This window comes from Mesocricetus auratus, unplaced genomic scaffold (assembly GCF_017639785.1).
Source record: "Mesocricetus auratus isolate SY011 unplaced genomic scaffold, BCM_Maur_2.0 Super-Scaffold_100013, whole genome shotgun sequence".
NCBI classification, from domain to species: Eukaryota; Metazoa; Chordata; class Mammalia; order Rodentia; family Cricetidae; genus Mesocricetus; species Mesocricetus auratus.
Genome location: NW_024429196.1, coordinates 61,156,281 through 61,182,820, shown reverse-complemented (window position 1 = coordinate 61,182,820; position 26,540 = coordinate 61,156,281). Strand labels below are relative to the sequence as shown.

Here is a 26,540-nt window from a genome sequence, read left to right as displayed (position 1 = left end):
GGGACTGGCTCCCAAAGTTCATTTGTGCATTAGGGATAAATACTGGTTCCATTGCCAGAGGTACCAGAGACTGCCCAGGCCTCCTACCTGACACCCACATTTAGAAGGCATGGTTCAGTCCAATGCTGATTCCCCAGTTTTATGACTGAAGTCCATGTACTCCCACTTGGTCAGGTTAGCTGTTTCTGTGGGTTTATCTAGCATGTATTACCCCAACTTATGTAGAACACAGGGGAACTGAGGCAGAGGGTTTATGGAGAGAAGTGTCAGGTACCAGCAGGATGGTAGTCCATCTCGTCTCCCTGGGAGCAGAGACATCCATGCTTGGAACTATTCTGAGCTTTGCAGTCTATATCTCTTCATCTGGTTGTTTGTTCAAATCTTTTATAACAATCTGACAATAGTAAGAGTATAGTAAAGAATGAACAAGATGAAGAGATCACTGTACTCTCTAGTTTGCTGTGGAGCTGGACAGAAGCTGAGGTAATTTGGGAACACACTGCTTATAATTACATTCCGAAGTGTAAGGTGGAGTAGACTTGGGGGATCAAGCTTTTAACCCATGGAGTCTGTTAGCTCTGGGTAGTGTCAGAATTGAATAAATTGTAGGAATCCCAGCGGGTGTCATGAGAAATTAGAAGATTACTTGGCATTAAAACCCCCACACATCTGGTGTCCCATATTATGAATAGGAAAATAGGATATTTATTGTGTTATTTTGTTTTGTTTTTTAATTTTCAGTGTAGGAAATTTTAGTGCTGGGCTCACTAGGGAAGCTCTTGGTTTGACTGATGTGTGGCAACCCTCACAACACTAGTTATGATCAGTGCCATGGTCCTAGACCTTGTTTTTCAAACTGGGGTCCTTAAGTCAGTATTGTGGGCATTGTCTGCTACTTGTTAAGGATATAGAGTGTCAGAGCTGGGGAGGTGACACATTGGTAAGACTGCACATTTTATACAAGTGTGAGAAGCCCAGCCTGAATCCCCAGCTTCTAGGGAAAAGCCAGGCATGGCTCTGCATACCTGTAAACATAGTACTGGGGGATGGAGACAGATAGACCCTGAGAGCTTACTAAGTCAGCTTAGCTGGAGCAGTGAGGTTCAGGTTCAGCAAGACTCTGTCTCAAGCCAATGAGGTTGAGAGTGATGTGAGACATTTGACATTCTGCTCTAGACTCTGCATGCATGCACAAGGGCATGTGCTTTCAAAACACACACACACACACACACACACACACACACACACACACACACACACACAGAACCCAAGGTCCTGACATGGAACCAGAATCTTAACAAGTTACAGAATCACATTTGTAGACCTTAACTTCATATTGCAATCAGAATCTCCAAGGAAACAAGACCCCCCAGAAGAGAAATAAAGTGTCAATGTGAGACCTTTGGCAATTCTTTCAGAGAGTCACCAGTTCCCTTTGGTAACCACTGATCTGAAATTCCGCTGAAAGTACTATGGTGAAGTCTCTTGCTGGAGTTGTCTCTTCTTGACTTACAGGACTCAGACCATGAGTGTATGCAGGAAGGGGATGAGAGGGACTATAAAAGTGAGGAAGATGACACAAAGACAAGGGTGTCAATAAAGATGGGCATTATCAGGTGACCAAGCAAGCCAATGGGCTGATATGAAAGGGATTTCTCGAATCCCTGGATTAAACTGAGGATACAGACATCTCCAGTTTGCGACTCTCTTAGTACTTGAGATGCTAAACTTTATCTCACCTGCATGAGCTTTTCTCTACTCAGTAGATCATAGATCCATTAAAGGCAGAGAAAAGTCTTATTTTTCCCATTGCCACACATAGCGTAATAGAAATAAGGGTTCACTCAGGAGGCAGAGGCAGGCGGATCTCTGTGAGTTCCAGGCTAGCCTGGTCTAGACAGCGAGTTCCAGGACAGCCTCCAAAACAATACAGAGAAACCCTGTCTCAAAAAACAAAACAAAAAAAAATAAAAACAACAACAAAAAAAGAAAGAAAGAAGGGTTCCTGAATGGTTGTGTGAAGAGACTACTTTGGGAAAACAGTGGCACAAAATAAGTCTATGCTGAAAACATCTTATATATAATTTAGACCAATATGTATATGTAAAGATGAGCACATGATATAAAATATTAGCTCCTGTTGAATCTAGGTGCAGGGACTATGATTGTGCTTATTAAGATTCTTTTAAGTATTTCCTAGTTTAAAATACTTAAAAACTTTACAGTGAACTATTATTTCTCTCAGTCAATACCTGTGTCTTTAAACAAGTATTAGAACAATGAAATTCACATGTTTATTATTTCAGAAAATTTCTAAGTATTTCCATTTTATACTTAGAATTTAATTTCAGAAAAGATTAAGAAATTTCCTACTCATCCAAACAATTTGTAGAACAAATAACAATGTATGTTATTGATTTCCAATTCTTCTCTCTCTATGTCTGTCTGTTTGTCTGTCTGTCTCTCTGTCTGTCTCTGTCTCTGTCTCTCTCTCTTTCTGTGTGTGTGTGTGTGTGTGTGTGTGTGTGTGTGTGAGCACACATGTGGGCATTCAGCATGTGCCAATGTGCATGTATGTATAAACCCTAAGTTCGTATTAAGAATCTCCACATATTTATTCAGGGAGGATCTCTTGTTTCTAAAGCTTGCTAATCTACCTAGTCAGCTTGCCCTAGGGGTTCCCAGCAGCTTTCTTCTGAATGGTGGGGCTATAGACAGCTACCACATCTGATTTTATGAAGATTCAAGGATCCCAATGCCAATTTCCATGCTTATAGCATTAGCACTTATCCACTGAGCTCTGCCCTGCCCAAAGCTGTTTTATTATAAAGGAAGTGTCATTAGTTAGGTAGAATTATTCAGATGCTTCATTTATATTTATTTATTTAAATCTGAACACCTATATCAGTCTACTTTGTAAAAAGCTCAGAATAACTTTGAAAATTAATTCTGTTCTTTTAAAGTTTTCATTTGGTTCTTATTGTACATGAGTCTAGAGTGGCACTGAAGAGAATAATTGATGCTGTCAGTGTATCTTGCTTTCTTGTAGAACTTATTCACCACCAGGCTAAAAGGAGTTTTAGAGATTTTCTCCTTACCACCCTAAAAAAACACTATAGTTTACTGAGATTTGATTCAGCCTTATTCTTTGTGAACAGCTAGAATATTTGGACATGGAATATGTGTAACTATTTCTGAAATCCCTAGTAGGACTCGCTTACTCCTTTAAAGCAAAGGACTTTTTCCCCCTATGGAGCAGGAAGTGTGACCTTCTCAAATTGAATGACAATTGCTTTTGAACTTTCAATTTAGTTTACTGAGAAAGGTTTTGTCTGTACACTTTGTAGCTTAGGATTCAGTATAATAGATGTAAGAACATTAAACTCTGAAATAACCAGTGTAGCCCATTAAGTAGTCAACTGTGGTCCATGGTCTCTGAAATTCTTTTGGAGAAGATGCACAGCAAAGGCTTCTCTGTAGAAATATGTGACCAAGATACAATGCAACGAGGAAGATTAGATCCAGCACTTACCACAAACACTAAAAGCCATAGGGGCTGACATCTTTTATCTCTTTGACTTAGCATGTACATAAAATTCATGAATACTTTCTTATGCTTTCAGCCACCCTGGGGGTAATTATAATGTCTACAGTAGTATTAATAGGTGAAAATGGTTGTTACTCCTCCTTATGAAGAAGAATAAAGACAAGAAAGCCCTTTTACGTGTTTAGTATAAACACCATTACTTTGGAAATGCTTTGACATTTGATGGCCAAGATTTGTGGATGGAGACCTTGTAGATACCACAGGTTGGCTGTGCTCATCAAGAATAGAATTCAGATTTCACTCCTTGTGTCTAACCGATTCTCAGTTGATGAAGACGTATTGCTTCTCAAAAAATAATTCAACATTAAAAAGAGCTACTTCCAGGTAGTTTAACAGTTTTAATCTTCATTGTTGTCAGAAAACCTGCTAAGTTTTTATTCTTTTTATTTCAGGGGGAGTACAAATTTATCTATTTTCTCTTTGGTGGAAAATAGTCAACTTCTCCTTCAATTAACTTTTGCTGACCAATAGCTCTTTCAGTCAGATTTCCTGAGCATTTGTTAGATGCCAGACACAGTCGTTAGGACACAGGACACATGTGGGAGACAAGCAGATCTCATGCTGCGTTCACATTGTTGATGACATGGATGGTATAAAAAATATAAAACCTGACCTGACACAGCAGAAGGAAGGAAGGAAACACTACAGGTGAAATTAAAAGAAGGATAAAAGGAGTTTTCACATGGGGAGGGGGTGTAGAAAAGTTCTTATTTTTTGATTGGTGGTCAGGGTTTCATTGAGGTAGTAGCACTTGTACAAAATTAACTGTGGTAGCAGGTGGAGGTAAACTGCTTGTCATATTTAAAGCAGGCCAACAAAGCTCATGTGTCTGGAGTGCATTGAGAAAGGGAGGCAGGGATAGGCAATGGATTATTTTCTGTCCTGAGCACTATGTGGAAACTCACAAGCCTTCAAAGGACAACAAGGATGGGTTCAAGTCTAACCTGAAGGAATCCAGAGTCTTATTGTTCTAGGGGAGTAGGCTGGAGGTGGTTGAATCAGGTACTCACAATTGAGATGGCGTTATGGTATGTGATTGTAGATATGTCTGATCAGGAGATTTCTTGAGAGAGAGAAATGGAGTGTTTGAGCAAGTAAGGAGTCAAGAATACTTCTAGGTAAATGAGATCCTCTGTCTTTTCTCTGCAAATCCAAATCACCCCAATTGACACTTCTTATGGCTACAGGACATGCTTATACACCTTGACACATTGAAGGTTGTTTATCTGTATCTAGAATCCCCCCTTTCCCCTTGTATTGTGACTTAAACCTGAGGCCTTGTATATACTAGAAATTCACTCAACTACTGAAATGTGTCTTTAGTCTTTTCACATTTTGAGACAGAATATTGCTAAGCTACTCTGAGTGGCTGTGGACTCTATAGTCTAAGCAAGACTTGGTCTTGGTATCAGCTGTCCTCAGCTGTAGGCAGACTTTTCTTTCCTACTCACCAGTTCCCAAATAATCGACATGGAGATTCAATATTAATTATAAATTCTCAGTCAATAGCTCAGGCTGGTTACAAGCTAACTCTTACATTTTAAATTAACCCATATTTCTTATCTATCCTTTGCCACATGGAGGTACTTTCTTTCAATGCTGCATACTTATCTTCTGCTTCCTCTGCATCTCACTCGCGACTCCCCTCCCTTCTTCCCAGAGTACTTAGTTTGGTTTTCCCGCCTAACCTGATTCTGTCCAGATGTTGGCCATTCAGCTTCTTTATTAATCCAACCACAGTATAATCTACAAAGTGTACAGAAGGATTATTCCTCAGCACTCAGCCTCACAAGCATCTTGGATTGTAGTCTTTTGCTACTTTGGCCTACTATCATGTTTCATTAAAATGTTCATAGTCAGTGTGAGAAAACAAATTCCTATGTAGAACTTACTCATGAGTAACCAAGAGGTAAGTTGTTTCAGTTTATGAAATTATTGAAAGATAGTCACCATGTTTCTGATAGGTAATTGAAGGGAAGAAAGGAGCCATAGTTGATTGAAAACTTCATTCTTCATAGAAATGACTTTGTGTCATTGAGCAACATCAAAAACCTGTTGCATGTGGCATTTAGTCACCTATGTGTTTCATGAGTCAGGACCTTCCTCACAGAAACTCAGAGGCAATATTTTATATCCTTACCTGTGGTGTGATACAATTATATGCAGCCATGACTCTTCAGGCTGTTCTCTCTCTTAAGAAGTCCTAACACTTTCAGTGTCTCCTGAGAGATAACACGGGAGAACTTCAAATATCTTGACCTGATTACCACGGCTTTTACATAGTTATCTTGAAAACTAGTTTGATGGTATATAAATGATAAATTTGGGAATCGTGTGAGTAAAATGTAGGTTTTTTCGTTTGTTTATGCATATTTTCTCAAACCAAACCACAGAGACACAACAGCACCTGCAGACCTGTGTTTCCGACACCCACCTATTTGCATCACCTTCCGATGCCTGTTACTTTGTATGCATGGACTTTTCTACACCCAAGGAAGTAGAAGAATTGTTTAAATGTCTTTAGTAAGTTCTGGCATTTTGATTTAAAGTACAAACTAGAACCTACAAAAGGAAACCATGGTCTTTCCTCAAAGACCACAAAGAAAAAGAACAGATTCCCATGGAAGTGTCTCCTTCATGTTGTAGCTTGGGAATGGCTTCTTCATGTTCCAGCAGTCACTGTCAGAGAGCTTTTAAGCATCACTGCAGATTTCAAATCCTTCTTCTTATGGGAAAGATCATAAAATCCATCACAGCCTTTCCATCAGTTCTTTCAGTGCTCACTAAAGAAGGCAGCTAGCTAGCTACATGCTAGATCCTAGTCTCAATTTTTATAAAACAAGTATCTGTTATATGACACAAGCAGACCTTGAAAGATCCTAGATGGGAATCATCTTCCTGGAGTCAAGACTGATGAAGACTGTGTAACTGTGGGTTGACATGCAAGTGGTAGTCTAGCATCCTACTATGTGCAGCAAAGTTGTTGTGATGTTCATGAAATGATGGGACCATGAAACCGAGGATACAGTGACATCTGCTGAGGAACTTCTTGTCTGATACAGACAACTACATTCCAACAATTCATGATCGTTCACCATAGGCAGTCACCTTAGTTCCCAGATCTGCAGCCCGCTTGTAGGTTTTCAAATGATGGACAGCATTTATTGGAGTAGTTATACAGTTCTTAAATGTTCAACAATCATGAAACTGTGCTATTGTCTCTGTCAGTTTTCTCTCCTTTCCCTTGGAGTCAGGAATAATGTTCTAGAGGGTTTTGCCCTGATCTCATTTTTTTTAACTCCACAAGTTCTGGTATTTTTGCTGCTCCTTTTTGAATAGCACAAAAGATTTTGCAGGAAAGTATGTACTTCATTACAGCCAGCCATTACAGCATGGGGAAGGACTACTTTGCTCACAAACACAGTGATTATATTAATGATAAAGCACAGGTTCCTCAAGTCATTTGGTTTCAATGGCCAGGTAGATTAGCATTCTGGATCAGTTAGAGAATTACAGAATGCTAAGGGATTGTTACCAAGTATTTGAACAAATCATTACTTACCAACAGAATGAAACTGAATCATGACACCTAACGGAGTCTTGTGGTTGCACATTTCACCAATCCTTTGGTTGCTTTAATGTTCTCATCTGGAACATGGAGATATTTATTACTGCTTTCCCAGTGTGCTGTGGTGAGAGGATTGACCACAAACAATCTCAGAGGAGGAAAGTGATGCTCCCTAGGCAATTACCATACACTAATGCATATGCTTTCAAGAGTATGGTGTCTTCTTTACTTTTTCCTGCTTCAGTCTAATTTTTTGAGGGCTTTAGGCTTTGGCCAGTTTTTAACTAGCCATTTTGTAACTGATTTGGTCTCATCATGGGGGCTTTCTCTTTGCCAATGCAACTGGTCATGAGCTACTCACTTCTCTCCTAGTCCTAGAAAATGCGACAGAGGACTTTGTTCTTCATCATGCTAAGTATATCCAAGTGTGGGCCTTAGAAATAAAAACAAGACTATCCCAGCCCCAGTGCCAGGTTGAATGATGAAGAGCATTTCCACTTAGACAAAAGTTTATGTCACGGGTCCACTGGTGAAGTAATGATGTTTCTTAAAAAAACATCACTCTGGGATATTGTTCTCCCTTCACTAGCGACCCAGCCAATGTCTCATTCTCAGAAACTTGGCAAAGGGCTAAAAGCCCACACTGATGTGTATCCTGATATGTATAGCTGGTGTCAAGTTGAATATGAAGTAAAATGAAGGGGAGAAACGTGACCATATAAACAAATAACCCCCGTTGCTTCTCGTGAACTGGTATGTGACACTAATCCAGAAATGCATGCCAGGGGCAGTTGAAATATGCTTCGAATTACTAGCAGGGATGCTTCCGGGACTACTCATATGGCATGATTTATGCCCCAATGTTTTCAATCAGATTCCAGGGATCGATTAATCACACCATCAATAACAAAGAAACAGGTGTGTTTTCGAAAGCCATGTGCTTGCCAAAGGCAGTCTGGCCTCCCCTGTTGGTGCCACCTCATAAATGCTGGTTGGGTTTTCCTTGTTTCTGTGCTAGGGAACGAAAAGTGAAATGCTTGCTTAGATAAAGCAGGTATGGGTTTTAATTCACAGCCTGTCAGTCTGCCATTCAGTCAGGATGTGCTGTTTCCCAGAGTGCAGCTGTGGTCCACAGCACATCTGGATGGAGAAATGACAGGAGAAGTTGGGTTGTTCTGAGCTCACTCAGAGAGACTCTTTACTTCCCTGAATGGAGTGAAGGTGAGTGGTACATTTAGATTCATTTTCAGAAATGACCTAAGATCTTTTTTTTTTTGAATTTTTGTTTTCAAGATCCTATTTTTTTCTTGAATTTTCATTAAGAGGCTACTAGGGACTTGTTAAAAATGTGCAATGGGAAGGGAGGAGTGTAGAGGAAATAACATGCTAAATTTATGGAAAATGAAACACAGTTGAACAAGCATTGGGTGATGAAGGGGAATAAGAATGATAGCCTGGGAGAGTGGGCAGGGAAACATTCCCTGCAAGTTGGCAGAGTTCACAAGCAAAAGCAGGGCTCAGTTGTAAACACAGAGTTCAGTTGGCAGCTAAGGGTAAGCTGGGTATGGGAGAGCATGCCTGTTATTACAACCCTCAAAAGGCTGAGGCAGGAGTATAGTAAGTTCCAAACACGCCAAGGCTATATAACAAAACTCTGTCTCAACAGCAGCAACAACAACGAAACAGAAACCACACAAGACAAAACAACAACAAAAGGAAACATTGAGAACAAACACCAACATTTTTCTGTGTACCTATACAGGGTTTAGTTTTCCACATAAAATGTTATCAAGGTCCTTAAGCAGTTAGTTTTAAAAGGCAATCAATTTTAGAATTGGTGTTGTTCCATAGGGTCTTTTCCTAAAACTAAAATGTTTTAGGACACACTGGCTGCTTTTCTCCATATTTAGCTCTTGGTGTCACCTCTTGAAATACAAGTGTATCTGTCTCCCATCTCTAAAAGTGCGGAAACATCACTATTGCTTTTACAACAATTCTGGAGACTAAAAGTCTGCTTTTCATTTTTTGAAAAAGTTTCTCATGTAATGTATCTTAATCATATTCTTTCTTTTTCTTCCAACTCCTCCTAAGTTCTCTCCCTCTACCTACCTAACTTCATTTTTGTTTTCTTTTTTTAAAAAAACTCAAATACACACACACATACACACACACACACACACACACACACACACACACACACACCAAATGCATGCACAGAATCCATTTTGTATTGACTAACTTCTCCTGGGCATGGGGCCTACTCTGGAATGTGATTGATATACCCAGTATCATTCTACTGAAGAAAATGCATTTTCCTCTCTGTGCTGTCAATTGCAAAATGGCTTCTCCTTGAGGGGTGGGGATTTGTGTTCATGTTGTGTATGAAAGATGCTCTTCTCTTGGAATTGCCCACTTCTTCTGAGTCTCTTCCTCCACATAGATCTTGAAAAGGGAGAGATAAAGACATTCCATTTAGGACGGAGTGCTCCAAAGACTTACTGTCTGTACATTGTTTAGTTATGGATCTCTGCTAATTTCCATCTCCTTCAAGAACAAGCTTCCTTGTCGAAGATTTTGATACCCTCGTCTATGGGTGTAGCAATATGTCATGAGAAGTCATTTTATTGATATGTTTATTTAGAAGAACAGTAGTACTAGGTTTCCCCCTAGGCCCTTTAACCTGTATAGTCTCGGGTTCTTGGCCACATTAACAGTGCCGGGTTTGGTTACTCCCACATTGCACTAGTGGGTACATCTTTCAGGGAGATTGCTATTGTAGCTCACAGGGTTCACAGTTCAGTGAAATTTATGATTACTTTTCTCACCCAGTAGGATATATAGGATCCTAGAAGTCTTAAATTGAGATGTCAGCTAGATTGGTTCCTTTTAATGGTTGTGAGGGACAGTGGGCTCTGTCCCTCTCTCTTGCTTGCATCATCAATCTTTGGCTTACAGGTGCATGTGCTCAGCTTCACCTTCCTTCTACACTGTCATTTTCACAGTGTATGTCTGTCTCTGTCTTCAATTTTCCACTTTCTTTAAAAAAATCAATTAGACCGTCTTAATGACCTTATCTTAGTTTCAGCATGTGTGATGACTTTCCAAAAAAATGTATATAGGTGGGCAATATACCTCCACTTTAGTGGAACCCTTTCAGCTTGTAACATGTGGCAAAATTATGAAAAATGGTGTAAAGCATGGAGAGACAGCTCAAAGCAAAGCGTTGCTTGCACAAACCAGATGACTTGAGTTCAGCTCTCTAGATCCCATCTAAATCCAGCAGGATAACATGTACCTGCAAGCTTGTAGACTGACTAGGTTGACTTATGCACTTACCAACAACAAAGAGATGCTGTCTCATATCTCATGCAAGGTAGAAGGTAAGGACAATCACCCAAGGCTGTCCTCTGATTTCCAATGGCATACTATGTCATGTGTATAAATTCACATATACATGCAGTCACAAAGAAAAGACAACAACATAAGAAATATTTTAAAACATAGGAAATTCTAATTTCATTCATTTTTATTATTTCAATGTAATATATGAATATGACATTAATTATTATATATGCATTAATTATAATAATGGACCTAACCAACATATGACACAAAAACTGAAATAGATTAAACACATTCTCCTTTATCAGTTACAAACTGGGGTAGATAAATCTTGGAGAACTGACATGAATTAATTCTTTTGTTCTATTTTATTGGTTGCTATATTGACTTATTTGATTGAAACTGGAAAAATTAGAGTTTACTTTTTTATGAGTGTTCTAGTCAGTATTCTCTTGTGAAGAGATTCTGTGACCACAGCAACTCTTGTAAGAGAAAGCATTTAATTGGGCTGGGTTACAGATTTAGAAATCTAGCCCATTGTCATCATGGTGCAGAGCATGATGGCATACAGGCAGGTGTGTTGCTGGAACAGTCCCCGAGGGTTCTACACTGGGCAGCAGAAAAAGAGAGAAATTGGGCCTGGCTTGAGCTTTTGAAACCTAGCGGCTCCCAGTGACACACTTCCTCCAACAAGGCCACACCCACCCCAATAAGACAACACCCCTAATTGTTCTCATGTAGCTCCACTTCCTGGTGACCAAACATTCAAATATATGATCTTGTGGCAGCCTTTCTTATTCAATCCACCATAATGAGCAGCCAATTTGTATGTATTAGTTTATCTACTTTCATTTTAAAGAATGTTTTTTGGTTAGCATACAGAGAAGCAAACTTTACTGGATCATTTTCATTTATTTATTTATATATATATTTTGTTCATATTTTGCCATTTTCATGTCCTCCCTTCCTCTCCTGCTGGCTCACTCTTTCCAAATACTCTCCTCATTCTGCTTTTAGGGCATGGATATTCTGATACTTTCTTCTGTGGGTTTATCTTATAAAGATGTAATTAATACACAGCATAATTAACACAGTTCTGACAAATATATCACACTTATGTAACCACAACCAGACCAAGACCTGGACAACACAGTCTTTCCCCCTACCACATCTTCTGCATTCCTTTGCAGCCAAATCCTCTCTCCATCCTATACTCAGAAATGCCTGCCTATAGTTTTGCCTCTTCCAAACTGTCATATGAACACAGATATACACAGTGTGGGAGTTGAGTCTATATTCTTTTCTTAGAAACATGTTTTAGACTTATTTATCCAATTTTATAGATGTACCACTTCATACCTGTGCATTGATTCATTTGCTGGTTGGGGGTTATTTGGACTGTTCATATTTTTTAGCAGTGAAAATCCATTGAAAATGCTCAAATATAGTTGTGTGGACACAGAGATTTATGTTTTGTTTGAGGAAATTCATGGAAGGGGCATTGGTCACTGCACTGAGAATATTCTCATGTACCCCTTAGTCATTTATATATTTTCCTTTGTATATTGTTCTTATGGTTTGAATAGGCAATGTCCCCCCACTGGTTCATGTTTGGGACATTTGGTCTTTAGTTGCTGGTGTAATTTTTGAGGGTGGTAAAGACTTTGCGAGGAGAGGCTTCATTGGAGGGTGCAAGTTACTGCACATACTTTTGAAGTTTAACTGGTACCTGGTCCCTTGCTTTCCTATTCGTTTCTAATGAGATGCATATACTCTACCACACGTAACTACAACAAGCATGTTCGACTGGCATTTATTCAACACAGTCTAGGACTGGAATCTCTAAAACTATAGCCAAAATAAAACTTTCTTCCTTTCTTTTGTTTATGTCAGATATTAAATGAAAATGGAGAAACTGAATAGCAGGAATGTTTACTTTGCTCTTGCGTTGCTTGCCTTTTTTTTTTTTCAATAAAAGGACTTACTATGAGCTCTGGCTGTCCTGGAACTCACCAAGTAGATGACCTGGATATTCTCAAATTCCCAAAGGTTACCTGTCTCTGCTTCCCAAATGCTGGGATTAAAGGTGCACACCACTACACCCAGTGCCAAGTTCCTTTTCAATTACACATATTGTTTCCAGATTCTGGGTAAGAGTTATCAGATGTGCAACTTGAAAACAGTTCTTCCCCATCTGTAGTTTGCCTTTTCCCTTCTTCGTATGTTTTGGTGGGAAGAACTTTTAAGTAACCCCCAAGATCCAATTCCCTGAAGTTTCTGTCTCCAAGATCAAATCTAGGTACTGTTGGGAAGGAGTTTTGGTGAAATTAAAGCCCCACATTACCTGGTCTTAAGAGGCAGCTTGTCCAGGCCAGACAAGTCTTGTCACCCTGGCTCAGCTTGTCCAGGCCAGACAAGTCTTGTCACGCTGGCTCTTTTAGATGCTAGCGGAAGAGCTTGGAAAGGAGTACCATTCTCCCGGGAACAGTGCAGCCAGCTTCAGCACCATCTGGGCTGTAAGTCAGTCATGGCACATCACTTCTGAACTATGGAACTGTGAGCTTCTTAATGGGTATTTTAGGTAGCTAGTTTTCTGATAATGTGTTGCGATAGAAAATCAGTATAAATGTCTTTTAGAGATGAAACTTGCTAAATTTGAAAAGTCAACGTAGTATTTTCTCATTTTCTCTTGGTGGTTAATTTGATGTTGCATCTAATTGTGAAAGACTATCATGATTATGAAAATTTTCTCCTAAAATTCAAATAGTTTTACCTCTTATGGTCATTTTCTCAGTGAAGTCCAGCCTTAAAGAAGGATCTTTTGTTTGTTTTTTGTTTTTCAAGACAGGGTTTTTCTGTATTGTTTTGGAGGCTGTCCTGGAACTCACAGAGATCCACCTGCCTCTGCCTCCTGAGTGCTGGGATTAAAGGCATGCATTACCAAGGCCTGGCAAAGAAGGATCTTTTTAACAGGGTGGGATGGGGTGGGTTGTGACTCTCAGCTTCAAAGATTATAATTTTCTTTATAATTACACTGTAAATTCTCTTCTTATGTTTTCTTTTAATTTTCAAGCTTTGTTTCCATTTGGTCATGGTTATAATCAACAAGCTGGTGACTTTGGTGAACAAAACCTTCCCGGCTTGGCTCAGGGTGAATTCCTATTGACAGCTTACTCTCCAGAATATAGGTCACACTGATTTTTATGTCTTTGTCTTGCAAATGTTTGCTGAAAATGGGACATCTTAGCCAACACACCGTAACAAATAGGATTCGGAGTGTTTTCCTTGAAGGCTATTTATTCTTTTTATGTGTGTGTTATTGTCTGGCTTGTTTTAATTTTAATAAATTGTTGCACCTGTTAAATCTGACTTCCCTGTGATGTGTGGTTACTGATGTTAAAATATCAATTCATTAAGAAGAATTAAAAAGTTAAATCATATTTATGATGATGATAATGGTGTGTGTGCATGAAAGTGTGTGTGTGTGTGTGTGTGTGTGTGTGTGTGTGTGTGTGTGTGTGTGTGTAGGTATAGGCATCTATGTTCCACAACGTGCATGTGGAGGTCAGAGAACAACCTTTGAAAGTGTTTTTTCCCCCTTCTACCATGGGTTCCAGTGATCAAACTTAGGTTATCAGACTTGTATGGCAAATGCTTTTACCAACTGAGCTGTCTGTTTCTGTAGGCATTCATTCACTCTTACTGTCTTTCTTTCCTCCCTCCTTTCCTTCTCTTCTTCCCTCCCCTCCTTCACTCCCTCCCTCCTCATTCCTCCCTCCCTCACTTCCTTTCTTCCTTCCTTCGTTTCTTCCTTCCTTCTTTTTTGATGATGCTGAGTGCTAAACCCAAGGCCTCTTGGATACAACTGTTCTATTGCAGGGTTATGTCTACAGCCCTGACACTGCTTTGGTGTGACATTCAGCACGTGTAGTGGCTCCTACATGCCTTCACAGCTTACACATCTTGGTGCTCCCCCAGTATTCACCCTCAACCCCCTCACCAGGTGTAATGCATCTCCCGCTGGCAGATGTGTGATGGAGCACACTCACAACTCAGGTTTTAGATGTTCACAGAGCTGACTTCCTGCCATACTCTCCTGTTCAATTTGGCATGTTTTGTAGAGCCACGCAGCACGTGAGTCATCTAGGGGGATATAGGACCCTCTGCAGTGTTATGTAGGCTCCATGGCCACCCAGTTCTGGCTCCTTTGCCTTACCTCCAGCTTCTCCTGCCTGATTTCTGGTTGAGATTCCTCTAATTTCTATTTTTTTTCCATAGTTAGTACATTTCTCCCAAGGTCCCTCCCTGATTTTCCACCTTTTAGCATTAGAGCTTTTCTCACATTGTGTTAAATTGTCTGCTAGTTCCAATTTCTGGGTAACCATGGATTCTATTCATTCATTCTTTTGGTTATTTACTTATTTGGCTATTTGTTTTTGTTCATTTTTTAAAAGTTGGCATTTAAAATAGTTGGTTCCTTTCTAGCATTTATGCCATTATATTTTGTTATCCACCACTTCCCATACTCCTCTGCCTTATTCCCCCTTACATGTAGTTTCTGGTCCCCTTTTTCCTCTCAAATATTTCCCTAGTATGCTTTTTTTATGTCATACGTATTCTGTCACTATTTCCCCCTGCCCTTAAAATCTCTGTGTTCTCTGTCATGGTACCTTGCAGAGGGAAAGTCTATATATATATATATACTTCAGCATATTTAGTGACATTTTTCCTCTCTGTCTACCACATAAAATAGCATCGCCCAAGGTGTGGCAAGATAAATCTTCTGGACACTGGCAAATCTGGAAGCAAAATGGCTCCTGGTTTAGAATCACTTCCCTGGACTCATGTCACCTCCTCTTTCTTCAAAGTCCCCAAGGAGCCAATGGAGAAAGACAAGAGAGTGAGCGTGAGTCCCAAACAAGGAGCCAATGGAGTGAGTGTGAGTCCCCCTGGTGCTTGAAGATACCATGGGCTCTTCTCCCATTAGGTGGTTGTGCCCATTAGTTCAAATGGTGACAGAATTCCTGAGGGAATCAAGTTCAAAGAAAGAAATTTTCTTCTGGTTCATGGTTTCAGTGGCCTTAGTCAGTGTTCATTTAGAGCCATTGTTCTGGGCCTGTGATGAGGCAGTATATTGAAGAGATTGCAGTATTGCTGGCAGTTGAGAGGCAGGGAGGAAGGAGGGAGAGAGAAGGGAACAGAAAAAGTATGTTGATGTCCTAGGTCAAGTGTTCAGCTACTGAATTTCCCTGGGACTCCATCTCTTCAATGTCTCACCACTGCCTGTTAGTGTCAAAGACTAGGGAGCCAAGACTCTAACTCAAGGGTTTTGGGAGACACTGACCCAAGTCATGGCTGTCACATTCAGGGTTTTGAAACTGCTTAGTAGGTTTTCAGCTGATTTCTTCTTTCTTGTTTAGGAGGGGTCTGTCCATGTGCCTGATAAAGGCAGGTACCATTACTTCTTGTAGGCACTGAGTCATCCCTAGATTCTGTTAACTGATTACTCTGTGACCTCTGTTCTGTGACATGGTTTATCAGTTCCATGGAGAGTGATTGTGTCTTTATGCCCTTTCAAGGTATGTTTTATATGGTTCTTTTCACTTACCAGTCAATATGAATTTAGAAGGCAGAAACCTCCTTTGCAGAATGAACTGGAGAAGTACATTATTGTGGGCTCCAGGCCCAGTCTCATCCCTCTCAGAACTTTCATAGCTGATGCCTATGGGGTCCAGAAAAGGAGATAAATGACTAAAACTCACTGGGTCTATTTGCTTGTATTTTGCCTGATTCATGGTCTGCTTTTAGTGCCAGATATAGAGATAAATAATTTGTGAGCACTCCCTCTGCCTAAGGATCTAGAGAATATACTTGACCTGCCCATATATAAATGGCACATATCATATCAAAGTTCTGTGCATATTTGATTGTGTCAAAACCACCCTTTAAAGGGACCTATCTACTCTAAGAACATTTCATTTATGTTAGCTGTGTATTAAGCCCCCCGTACTTTTCTGGCTCTTCCCTAGGCTCTCAGGATGCAGCAGCGAATACCACACCCTGTCTGTTCTGAAGGTATTATGCTTCAGTGTGTGGTCGGCAACAGGGAGGAAAGGGACTGCCAGCCTGGAGCATATTGCTCACATGGCGTTCCCTTCCTCAGTCCATCACTGCCAGCCACAAATGTTGACCCTATGTCGGCTAACTTTGCATATTGCCAGAGGATCCAGAAACTGAAATTTTAATTGTAATCTTCTCATTTCAAAATAAGGGCTCAATATTAAAAAAGAAAAAGAAAACTATTGAGCAGTGTTAAACAAAACATGTTTGCAGGCAGCCTCTGGTGTGTGACCTCTGTCTAACTCCATCTTTGTCCTTGCTGGTCTGCTTGAGAAGAGAAATGCAGTAGAGTGACAGCTGTAGCTATGCTCATCCCTCTCTGAAAACAATGAGCCAGTCGGCGGAGATTTGGCCAGGCCAAGGCTTGATTTGGAGCACAAGTCAACAATTCCAGTGAAAGTCATTTGGAAACTCATCCTTAAAATCAACAAAAAATGACTATGCAAGTCAGCTGTGATTATTCAACCTGGACTTCATAGGGTACAGTACAGGTGACCTGCCAGTCAGAGCCATTGCCCTGAATCTGCTAGCCAAGTCTGCAACAGGCTATGGAAGAGACATGATTTCCAACACAAGCACCACTCTGGTGCAACGTAGCAAATCTGTAACGACAGTGCACATTGTGTAATGGGCTCATCAGTTATTGAGGTAAGGCTTCCCCTGCAAAAATCCAAACCATGGGTGATTTTTGTTCTATAAATTACAGTTTACTACATTTTGCAAAGCAAAGATAGTTTGGATAAAGTCGATCTTCTAGATGGATTAGCAAATGCAACTGTTTTCTGACTGGCTCCTTATTTAGGTGATTACTCAGTGGCTAGGCATTGTGGGAGGTGTGGTGGGTGTGAATTTACCACTGACTCACTGGCATTATTACTGACTGTGAAATCCTACCTTGTATCATATCAACTTGTCACTCATTCCCATAGTCCTCTTTGCTCATGCCCCTTCTACTTACCTTTTGCTGACTATGTAGTCTGTCTGTCCATTCCCCAGTGTTTTTCATGTTGAGTGTATCCTTTTCCAGGGGGCTCTGAGTCCTTCCTGTTCAGCATCTTTCTTTTTCCTTCTGGAACTTTGGCTCTATGTTCAGCCATTTGATTTTCTAGAACTCTTAGCAGCTGAAGCCTCTTTCCCAATTTTCAGTGACTGTTGTCCTTCCTCTACTTGGAAGAGCCTTGAATCAAGCTCTAGGAATTATATTAGGGACACACATTCATAAACCAATGTTTCCATCATGGCTACAATCTTACCAAAATCTTTTTATGCCCCCAAATCAAATTGTAGATTTACTGATTTTCCTTAGGGTATAGGTGGACTGTTTGTTCTTCATCAGTCCTAAGATGATGTTTGCCCCTGAATTGTGGAAGGTTCTGACTAAATTCCCCAAATTCCAGTTCATAGAAATTTGGGAACTAAGATTCTTTCTTGCAAATATTGCCTGACCCAAGCCTTCAGAAATCCCCCAGGAGGGAGATGCTTGGGACCACATCCATTGCTCATGAGAGAGAAAATGCATTTTTTCTGTCCCATTTAATGATCATTGCTTTTAAATGACATGATACTTGTTTCTATTAAGCCACATTTCAGATTCAGCTATATATTTGATACGAGGTAATTAGTGATCTTATTTTACAGTTGTACTCTTACTGTGTTGATTTTATATCTTGGATATTTGTATAGGAAGGTGGGGAAAGTAACCCTGCAGAAAAAGAAAGATCATTGGCTTTAGTCAATGTTGTCTGAGCATTCTATTGACGTTAACAGAAATGGTAGCATAAATATGGTCTTCGGGCAAATCCAACTTCCAATTACATGTCTGCAAATGTGTTCATGAAGACAATGAAATCATCATTTTTGCAAGTTAAAATCAGTTCAAAGGATAAGCATTAACTATTAAGATCAAATTCAAAGAAACAAAGAACATTGATTTTTTTTCATCCCACAATGGTTCTGCAAAAATAAGTGCAAGTAAGTTAGTCTTCAGTTACTATGGTGGAGGAGGCTGACAAATATTTCAACTGCAAATTTTCTCTGTTTTGATATTTTTTCATTTAATTTATTTATTTTATTCATTTTAGGAAAAGGTCATTTAGTATAATCTTTAAAACTTCTATGCTACTTAACATTAAAAGTAGCAATCTTAGCATGAGCTATAGAGTGACAAAGGTCCTTCAGTTTCTTCAACACTGATAGGTCTTAAAAACTCTCACAGACTCTGAGAAGTAACTTTTAGCATATAATTGACAACTCTGAGTAAGAAATGTTAAGGGCACCCACCACAGAGCATGTACTTTGTTTTAGTGCTAGATAGTGATGTATTTTCAGAAGGCAAACTCTAAGGTGAAAAGATGTCTTTGCTGAATTTTATAATAATTTAATAAATGCTGAGGCCAATATTTGAAAATTTCCAATTATTATAAACATTTGTGTTCCAGACCATTCTAGTGCAATATTTTTGTCAACTGAAATAACATCAAATAGAGGGACTTGAAGTTACTAACCTATTGCATGACTCCGAAGACATTTACTAGTGTTAAAAAACCCATTTCCCCTCATGAAAAATTTTATATTCTGTGTCTTTCCTGGGTATTTGCAGTTTAATGTTTGGCTCAAAGTACACATGTTTATTCTTGACTTTATCAGATTTTATGTATTTAATGGCAGTTGCAAAACTGGATCATTTTCTTTCTTTTCTTTTTTTTTTAAGATAAACACTCCAGCATCCTAAGGTATACCCTGCAATCTGACACTAGAGCTGTAGTGAAGCGTCACTTTTTTACCTTTTGAGTCAAAGATAGGAAATTGTGGTTCTCTGAGTTAAGTCTGAATCTTTTTCTTAGCGCTTGCTTTTGTTAAATGTTTTGTCAGTATTCACTGGTTCAAGGTTTTAGGAGTCTGATGAAAAAGGAAACATCCACACTAAGATACTAGATTAGACTGGATTGACTACATACTTAGAACTCTCGGGCTACTAAGTGGTATCAGAGCCCTGCAATTCAGAATTTCTTCATGTGTCTTCTGATCAGGCCAATTTGCTCTGGCATATTATTTTTCTTTTTTTCCAGGAACTCGATTTAAATCTGTGCATCGCCAGGGGCAGAGAGCAGACAACATGGATAGAGAGGTGAGATTGATGTTAACTGTAGTCCCCCTTTTGATATTTTCCTTTAAAAGCAGCCTTTTTAGCTCCATTTTTCATAATATCCATGCAGGGAAAGTACAGGACTGAGCAGAAGTCCGGCGTCTTTTGTAGCGCTCGTGAGTAAAGAGGGTGATTAACGAGTGGGGCAAAGAGCACGGTAGCAAAGAGTCTATAGAAGTTAAACAAAAGCGCCTTCAGAATTTCAGGATTCCCATGATCCATAAGAGGACCTCACTGCGCCTGTCCACTGTTTCTATTTTTGATTAGATTTATAAACACAGCGCCACATATTTTCATGTGGCTTATCGCCCAGGGGCAGAATTAGATCGACTGCACCGAAGCTGGGAGGCTGGAGAGTTTTGGGCCAGGGCTGGAGCGAAATAAGTAGTGTAATTGTTTCTGTGGAGTGAACGTGGGACCTCTTCTGCTCTGAATTACACATGGTTCAGCCCTTTGACCTAAGCAGGCTCAGCCATGGCTGGCGCAGCTCCTAAAGTTGCACAGAAGGGTCATCGCCTAGCGAGCTGGAACGTCATCTGTCAGGCGAGATGCCAGCCAGGACTCTATTCAATTACGCCCCTTCCTGGTGACACACATTTGCTACCACCTCAGCTTCATTTAACCCTCTGTCATATCCGTTATTATTTCATCAGGAAGTGCAACGAGGAGCGTTGGCAAATCCACAGGGAGCGTGGGGCCTTGGAGGAGTCTCCTATGCTTTCTTTGGAGTGCACTAAATTTTGGGTCTTCTTCAGGAATGCGCCCAATACTTCTAATGTTGAAGAAGACGGTGCTTCCGAACAAATACATTTCGTGGAAATGTTAGTAAGCTTTGTTCGCAATTGTTTTGCTTAGTGAACTTGATTTAAACTCTTTCAAAACAGGTGGTAATTAAAGACATGACCCTTGAAATAATCAAAGCAAAAGGGAGAAGGCTACCTGCTGACAGTTTTGCAATGATGGAGAATTCATATTCCTCAAGTTTTACAGTGAGTTGGTTAGATACATCGACCTCTACCTGGACAAAATTCTGCAGTCAAATACTTGTGTTTTGTTTTGAACTCAGTAAACAAGTTTTAAAGGACACTTTAAATAGGGTACGCAGGGTTTCCATTCAGACATTTGGCATCATTTCCAAAATGAGTTCTGCCTCTGAAACAAAGTTTAAAAATGTTTAAATTATATTATTTCCTTGCTAATTTCATAAGTAAACGTCTCTATAAGTCTATTTATAGGTATGGTAACTTGGAAATAATTTATCATTAGATTTTTTTTCTCATCTGAAGCAACCCAGTCTAAGTCTTGATTCAGTTCTAAGTTATATGGCATTTAAGCATCTCCTTACAGATTTTAGAAACTTGTGTTAACTTAATGTAAGGACTCTGACACAAGAAAACGGAGAGGCCCATGTCAGACTGCTCACAAAAGAATCCAAACCATAAGCACCCCGCCCCCACATTCTGTAACCCCTCCCCCATGTTCTTCTCATTAGCCGCACTAGCGTTGTTTTCCACCTGATATGACACAGAATGCTCAGAGCAGACAGGTGCAAATTGCAAGCTTTTCACTGTGGCTGTTTGTCTTTAAATTGACAAAGTAATAGACTTGGTGAACAAAACAGGTTCATGGAGGAACGTATAAACAGGAACAGGCCAGCTGGCTAGGGGGATTCAATAGAGTGACCTGCTAAATTGCACCTCCATGCCACTTGCCAGGGTAAGGCGCTTCAGTGTGCTCCCCCTCCTCTTTTTTTCTTACTGAGGGGAAGGTCCTGTAGAACCACTCTCTGGCTCTGATGTGCTGATGGGTTGTAAAGACCGAGGTGGATGAGACCAGAAACCAATGTAACGGTAGTCACTGCATCCTCTTTGCCGCAGAGCAATTCAACATGGTTAGCTGCCTGGAGTCGGACCAGATTGCTAGTACTTCTATCCATGTCTTTTTTGACTGATTCACATGAAGCCCTGGAGCAGTGAAACAACAGAATGCTCACCCTCATCTCCACCCCCACTCCCAACCAGATGAATCTGCTGAACTTGTCTGTTGGAAAAACAACAACAAAAAAAATCAAAACAAAAACCAAAAACAAACAAAAAATCCAATTGTTCTACCAGGAAAAACCCAATTTCATTTTGTGGAAGAGACATGACACGCCAGCTCCTGTAGGCATCAAAGGCATGCGGTTTTGAAAAGGGACTGAGGACCCTGTCACCCAGAAGTGGCTTCTCTTTGTGACTACCCAGTGTGCCCTAGAACTGTTGTATGCAAGAAGCAAGTCAAGCTCTGAGGTCTCTGACTCCATCTGACTGTGGGATCTGCCCATGTGGATAAAGGTAGGGAGACAACTTGAGCTGGCCTTGTTTACAGCTGGCCAGAAAACAGGCAGACACAAATGAGGACTGACGGTTTCATAGAGCACGCTCGCTGATCCCAGATGCGATGTGACTGCTCTGAACTGAGCGATGATCCGTACAGTATGCAGCGTTCTCTCTGGCTGGTCTGTGCCCACCAGCCTTCAAAGGGCCTCCCCACACTCCACAGTCACAGCAACCCGAGCTGAGCAGTGACACCTCGGGACCGATTCCTTCAGACAACAATCACATTTTTTTTTTTACAAACTTATGGATTTGGGTTGCCATTGGTTATAAATGAATTTGCTGTTGTTCAAGTTGGCTTACTCTATCAGGGATTTCTTTTCCAGTTGAGAGTACAGGCATCAAAACATATTTGGTCCTTTTTAGTGAAAAGGAAAATACCATGGGAAACGAGTCATTCTCTCAATACTGCCAACTTTCCAAAATTTCAGGTGTTTTTTTTTTTCTTTGTACACATCAAAAGTCATTATTTCCTTCCACAGAATATACAGTACTCACAATTAATAGGATGATCCTTCTGAAGTTAAAGAGAAATTCTTGCTACTTAAGAATATGCGTGAGTGGGTGCTGGAGATCTGTATGACATTGTACTTATGGATTACCCCACACTGTGTGACACCATCATTGTATGTAACATCACAGTATGTGGCATAACATTATGTCCCCTTAAATATTTAGAAGGACTGATCACATGTTATCTTTTCACAGCTCAATGAAAATGTGTTAAAATGCTAGATGAGAAACTGCTCACTTTGATTTGATGTAGAAAGGGGATTTGTATTTAGGTATCAATTAAATAGAAATCCGATGGAGGGAAAGAACCTGGGACACAGCTGATGGAGATTTAGCTCAGATTACTAGATGATTTTGCTTATCTTCAAAGCTTAAGTGGTATCAGGGAGAAGCAGGAAGATGATGGTAACTACATTTGGTTCCTTTAGTTTATCTGAGTTTTGAAACACCCTACTGATTAGCTGACAAGTTTAAGTGAATTTATTTTTTTAAAAAGGGTAGCATTTTCTTAAGTTGAAGTGAATGGGATAATGATGCAAATATGAGAGAAGGATCATGTTCTCTGCAGTAAGGAGATAAAAATCTCACCAGGAGAGAGAGGTCTGAGTTGAGAAAGGGGTGGGGACAAACTCAATTTACACTGCTTAAAGGTGCCCATGTGTAAAGGAGAGAAAAGTGAGGAAATTGGTAGAGAGAAGTCGGAAATCACTCCTCATTTCCTTTTGAACATGTGTTAGCAGCTAAGAGGTCACGGAATACAAAATGTCACTTGGTAACTCTCTCAAGGGACCCATCTGGGGGGTGTGCAACCAGACATCGAGTCCCTTGAAAACACGTGAACTTGACAGAATATCTTTGAGACCTTTCTAACGTCAGCGAGCAAGTGTGTAATTTCATTTGAAGTTCTTAGGACAGAAATGAGATCTATTCATAGGCCCATATCCATCTATTTAAAAGCACGTTTAACTCAATTGGAAAGGACTGAAGTGCCAAGTTTACTGAACCATGTCAAGAAATCTAGTACCTGCTGCTATCTCAAATGAAGGCTGTGAAAAAAGAATCACACTTCAACCTTGTTCCTAACAAAATGTTAGGACACATTGTGAACTGCATGTTTCTAGGAGTTTACCTAGTTTTTAATGAATATGGTCTGATGCTTTAAAATTAAAACAGAAACTATGTCAATTGTGTAACGAACTTTATATTGTAACCTATAGAATGTTATCTTTGTGTTGTTGTTTTTGTTGTTGTTGTTGTTGTTGTTGTTAGTGGTGGTGGTGGTGTGCGTGTAAATCAGAGAACAACTTTGGCGAGTCAGTACTCCCCCTTATGTGTGTCCCTGGGATCAGACTCAGATTTTTATGACTGGTACTTTTTCCTGCTGAGCATCTCACCCATCCCAGCCTGTGTTAACTAATACATGGCCACAGTTTCACTCATTTAAGCAATTGTAGGGTCTATACCAGATTCCATGACAACCCTCTGAATGCTATTTTTCTTCTAAACAAAGCAATAGCGCCCAATACACAATACACTCTATGGGTGTAAATAAGAAGTATCAGGAATTCAGAGTTATTTTCACAAGATTTACTCTTTATTTTTAATCATGTGTGTATGTGTGTGGGGTGGTCGGTGGTGGGTAGCCAAGTGATCTAGAGCACTTCGAAGACACAGGATCTCGCAAGGTGTTCCAAGTTTGTCTGGAACTAGCTAGCTAGCTCAGTTTGGTCTCAAACTTGACATACCCCTGTCTTAACTTCCTGAGTGCTGGGATTGCAGGCATACACCACAATACCTATTTCCAAATGTCTTTTCTTTTTTTCCACATCTCAATGTCTTTGTTCCCATTTTTATTTAAATTAAAACAATCTTATTTTATATATCAATCCCAGTTCCCTCTCCCTCCCATTGTCCCATGCCCCCCACCGACCCCATCCCCATCCTTCTTCTGCTTCTTAGAAAGGGTGAGGCCCTCTATAGAGGAACATCATTTGGGGGAGGACCTAGGCCCTCCCCCATGTGTCTAGGCTGAGAGAATATCCCTCCATGGGGAATGGGCTCCCAATGTCCATTTGTACACTAGGTATAAATGCTGTTCCATTACCAGAGGCCCCATAGACTGTCCAGGCCTCCTAACTGACACCCTTGTGCAGGGGGCATGGTTCTGTCCTATGCTGGTTTCCAAGCTGTCTTCGGTCCATGAGCTCCCCCTTGTTCAGGTCAGCTGTTTCTGTGGGTTTCCCCAGCATGATCTTGACCCATTTGCTCATTATTCCTCCCTCTGTACAATTGGATCCCAGGAATTTGGCTTTGTGCTTAGCTGTGGGTCTCTGCTTCTGTTTTTATCAGCTACTGATGAAGGCTCTAGGATGGCATATAAGGTAGTCATCAATCTTATTATAGTGGAAGGGCATTTAAGGTAGCCTCTCTACTATTGCTTAGATTCTTAGTTGGGGTCATCCTAGTATATCTTTGGACATTCCCTAGTGCCAGATGCCATCTTTCTCTTTAACCTATAATGGTTCCCTCTATTAAGGTATCTCTTTTCTTGCTCTCCTCTATTCTTCCTCTAACTCAATCTTCTGGGTCCCTTATGTCTCCCCCCCCCTCCAAATGTATTTTAAAGTTTTTTCCTTTTTTTAAAGACTAGGTCTTACTTTCTTTGAACTTGCAGACTATCCACTCATGTCAGCTCCTAAGTGCTGGGATTGCAGGACTATATCAACAAGCCCAGCTTCCAAATGTCTTTTGAGTAGATTTATTTTCTCCTCCAGTTTTGTTTCTAGTGTATAAAATAACTGTAACACATTATACACTAAATATTTGTTTAAAGGAATAGATTCTTAGAAATCAAGAACTTGGATTTTGACTTGGGGCATATATTAATAAAACATAAAACCTTTTTGTTTTGATGCTTTTCTGGTTGTGACATACTGTATGAAAATTTAACCACTCTGTGATGCTGTAAGACTGATAGAAGTGTTTTTGAAAGGAGTCAGACTTATTGTAAAAATTTTAACTATAAATCAAAACACTAGATACCCACATAACTCATCACAGCTCTCACAGTGGACAAGGTATTTGGCATTCTGAATATGCCCTAAGAAGCATTGTCACAGGCTGTGTGAATTGCAGCATCGTTTGCTTCATGATGCAACGTCTGAGACGGAACGTCTTTTCCATCCTTTGCTGGTTCCTGCAGACCTCATCTTTTGTGTCCACTTACTTCTTTTTAACTTCAGTCTTATAGTTTGTCTGAGTTTGGGCATTTCTTTTTTGTAATTAGTATTTTAATAGCAAAAAATAATGAAAGTGAAGCAGCTACAAAGAATCAGTTGGGATAATTTTTTCTCAATATGTTTTTATTTAAATTAGAAACATGAATGTTTCACATGTCAGTCCCACCCGTTTTCCCTTGTCCCTCCACCAGCCCCCCAGCCCCTCACCCAATCCCCACATCATTCCCCAGGGAGGGTGAGGCCCTCCTTGGGGGGATCTCTAAAGTCTGTCATTTCATCCTGGGCAGGACCTAGGCCCTTCCCCATGTGTCCAGGCTGAGAGAACATCCCTCTATTTGGAATAGGCTCCCAAAGCTCATTTATAAACCATGGTGAACACTGATCTACTACCCAAGGCCCAAGTGATTTCTGTGGCCTCCTCACTAGGACTACGTTCATGGAGTCTGGATCAGTCCCCTGTTGGCCTCTCAGGCATCAGTCTGGGATTCAAGAGCTCCCCCTTATCTGGTCAGCTGTCTTTGTGGGTTTCATCATCATGGTCTTGATCCCTTTGCTCATCACTCCTCAATCTCTGTCACTAGGTTCCAGGAGTTCAGTTTACTGTTTAGCTGTAAGTATCTGTCTCTGCTTC

At 40.2% G+C, this 26,540-nt stretch overlaps 1 protein-coding gene across 1 annotated transcript in view; it reads left to right on the top strand.

The window, feature by feature from the left end:
• Positions 1–26,540, top strand: part of LOC110340193 — a 379,146-nt gene that overhangs the window by 79,002 nt on the left and 273,604 nt on the right. Inside the window, exon 3 of the mRNA XM_040755232.1 lies at positions 19,706–19,764. Within this exon, the coding sequence (XP_040611166.1) occupies positions 19,753–19,764 (12 nt within the window). The 5' untranslated portion in view covers positions 19,706–19,752. The remainder of the gene's footprint in view (positions 1–19,705; positions 19,765–26,540) is intronic.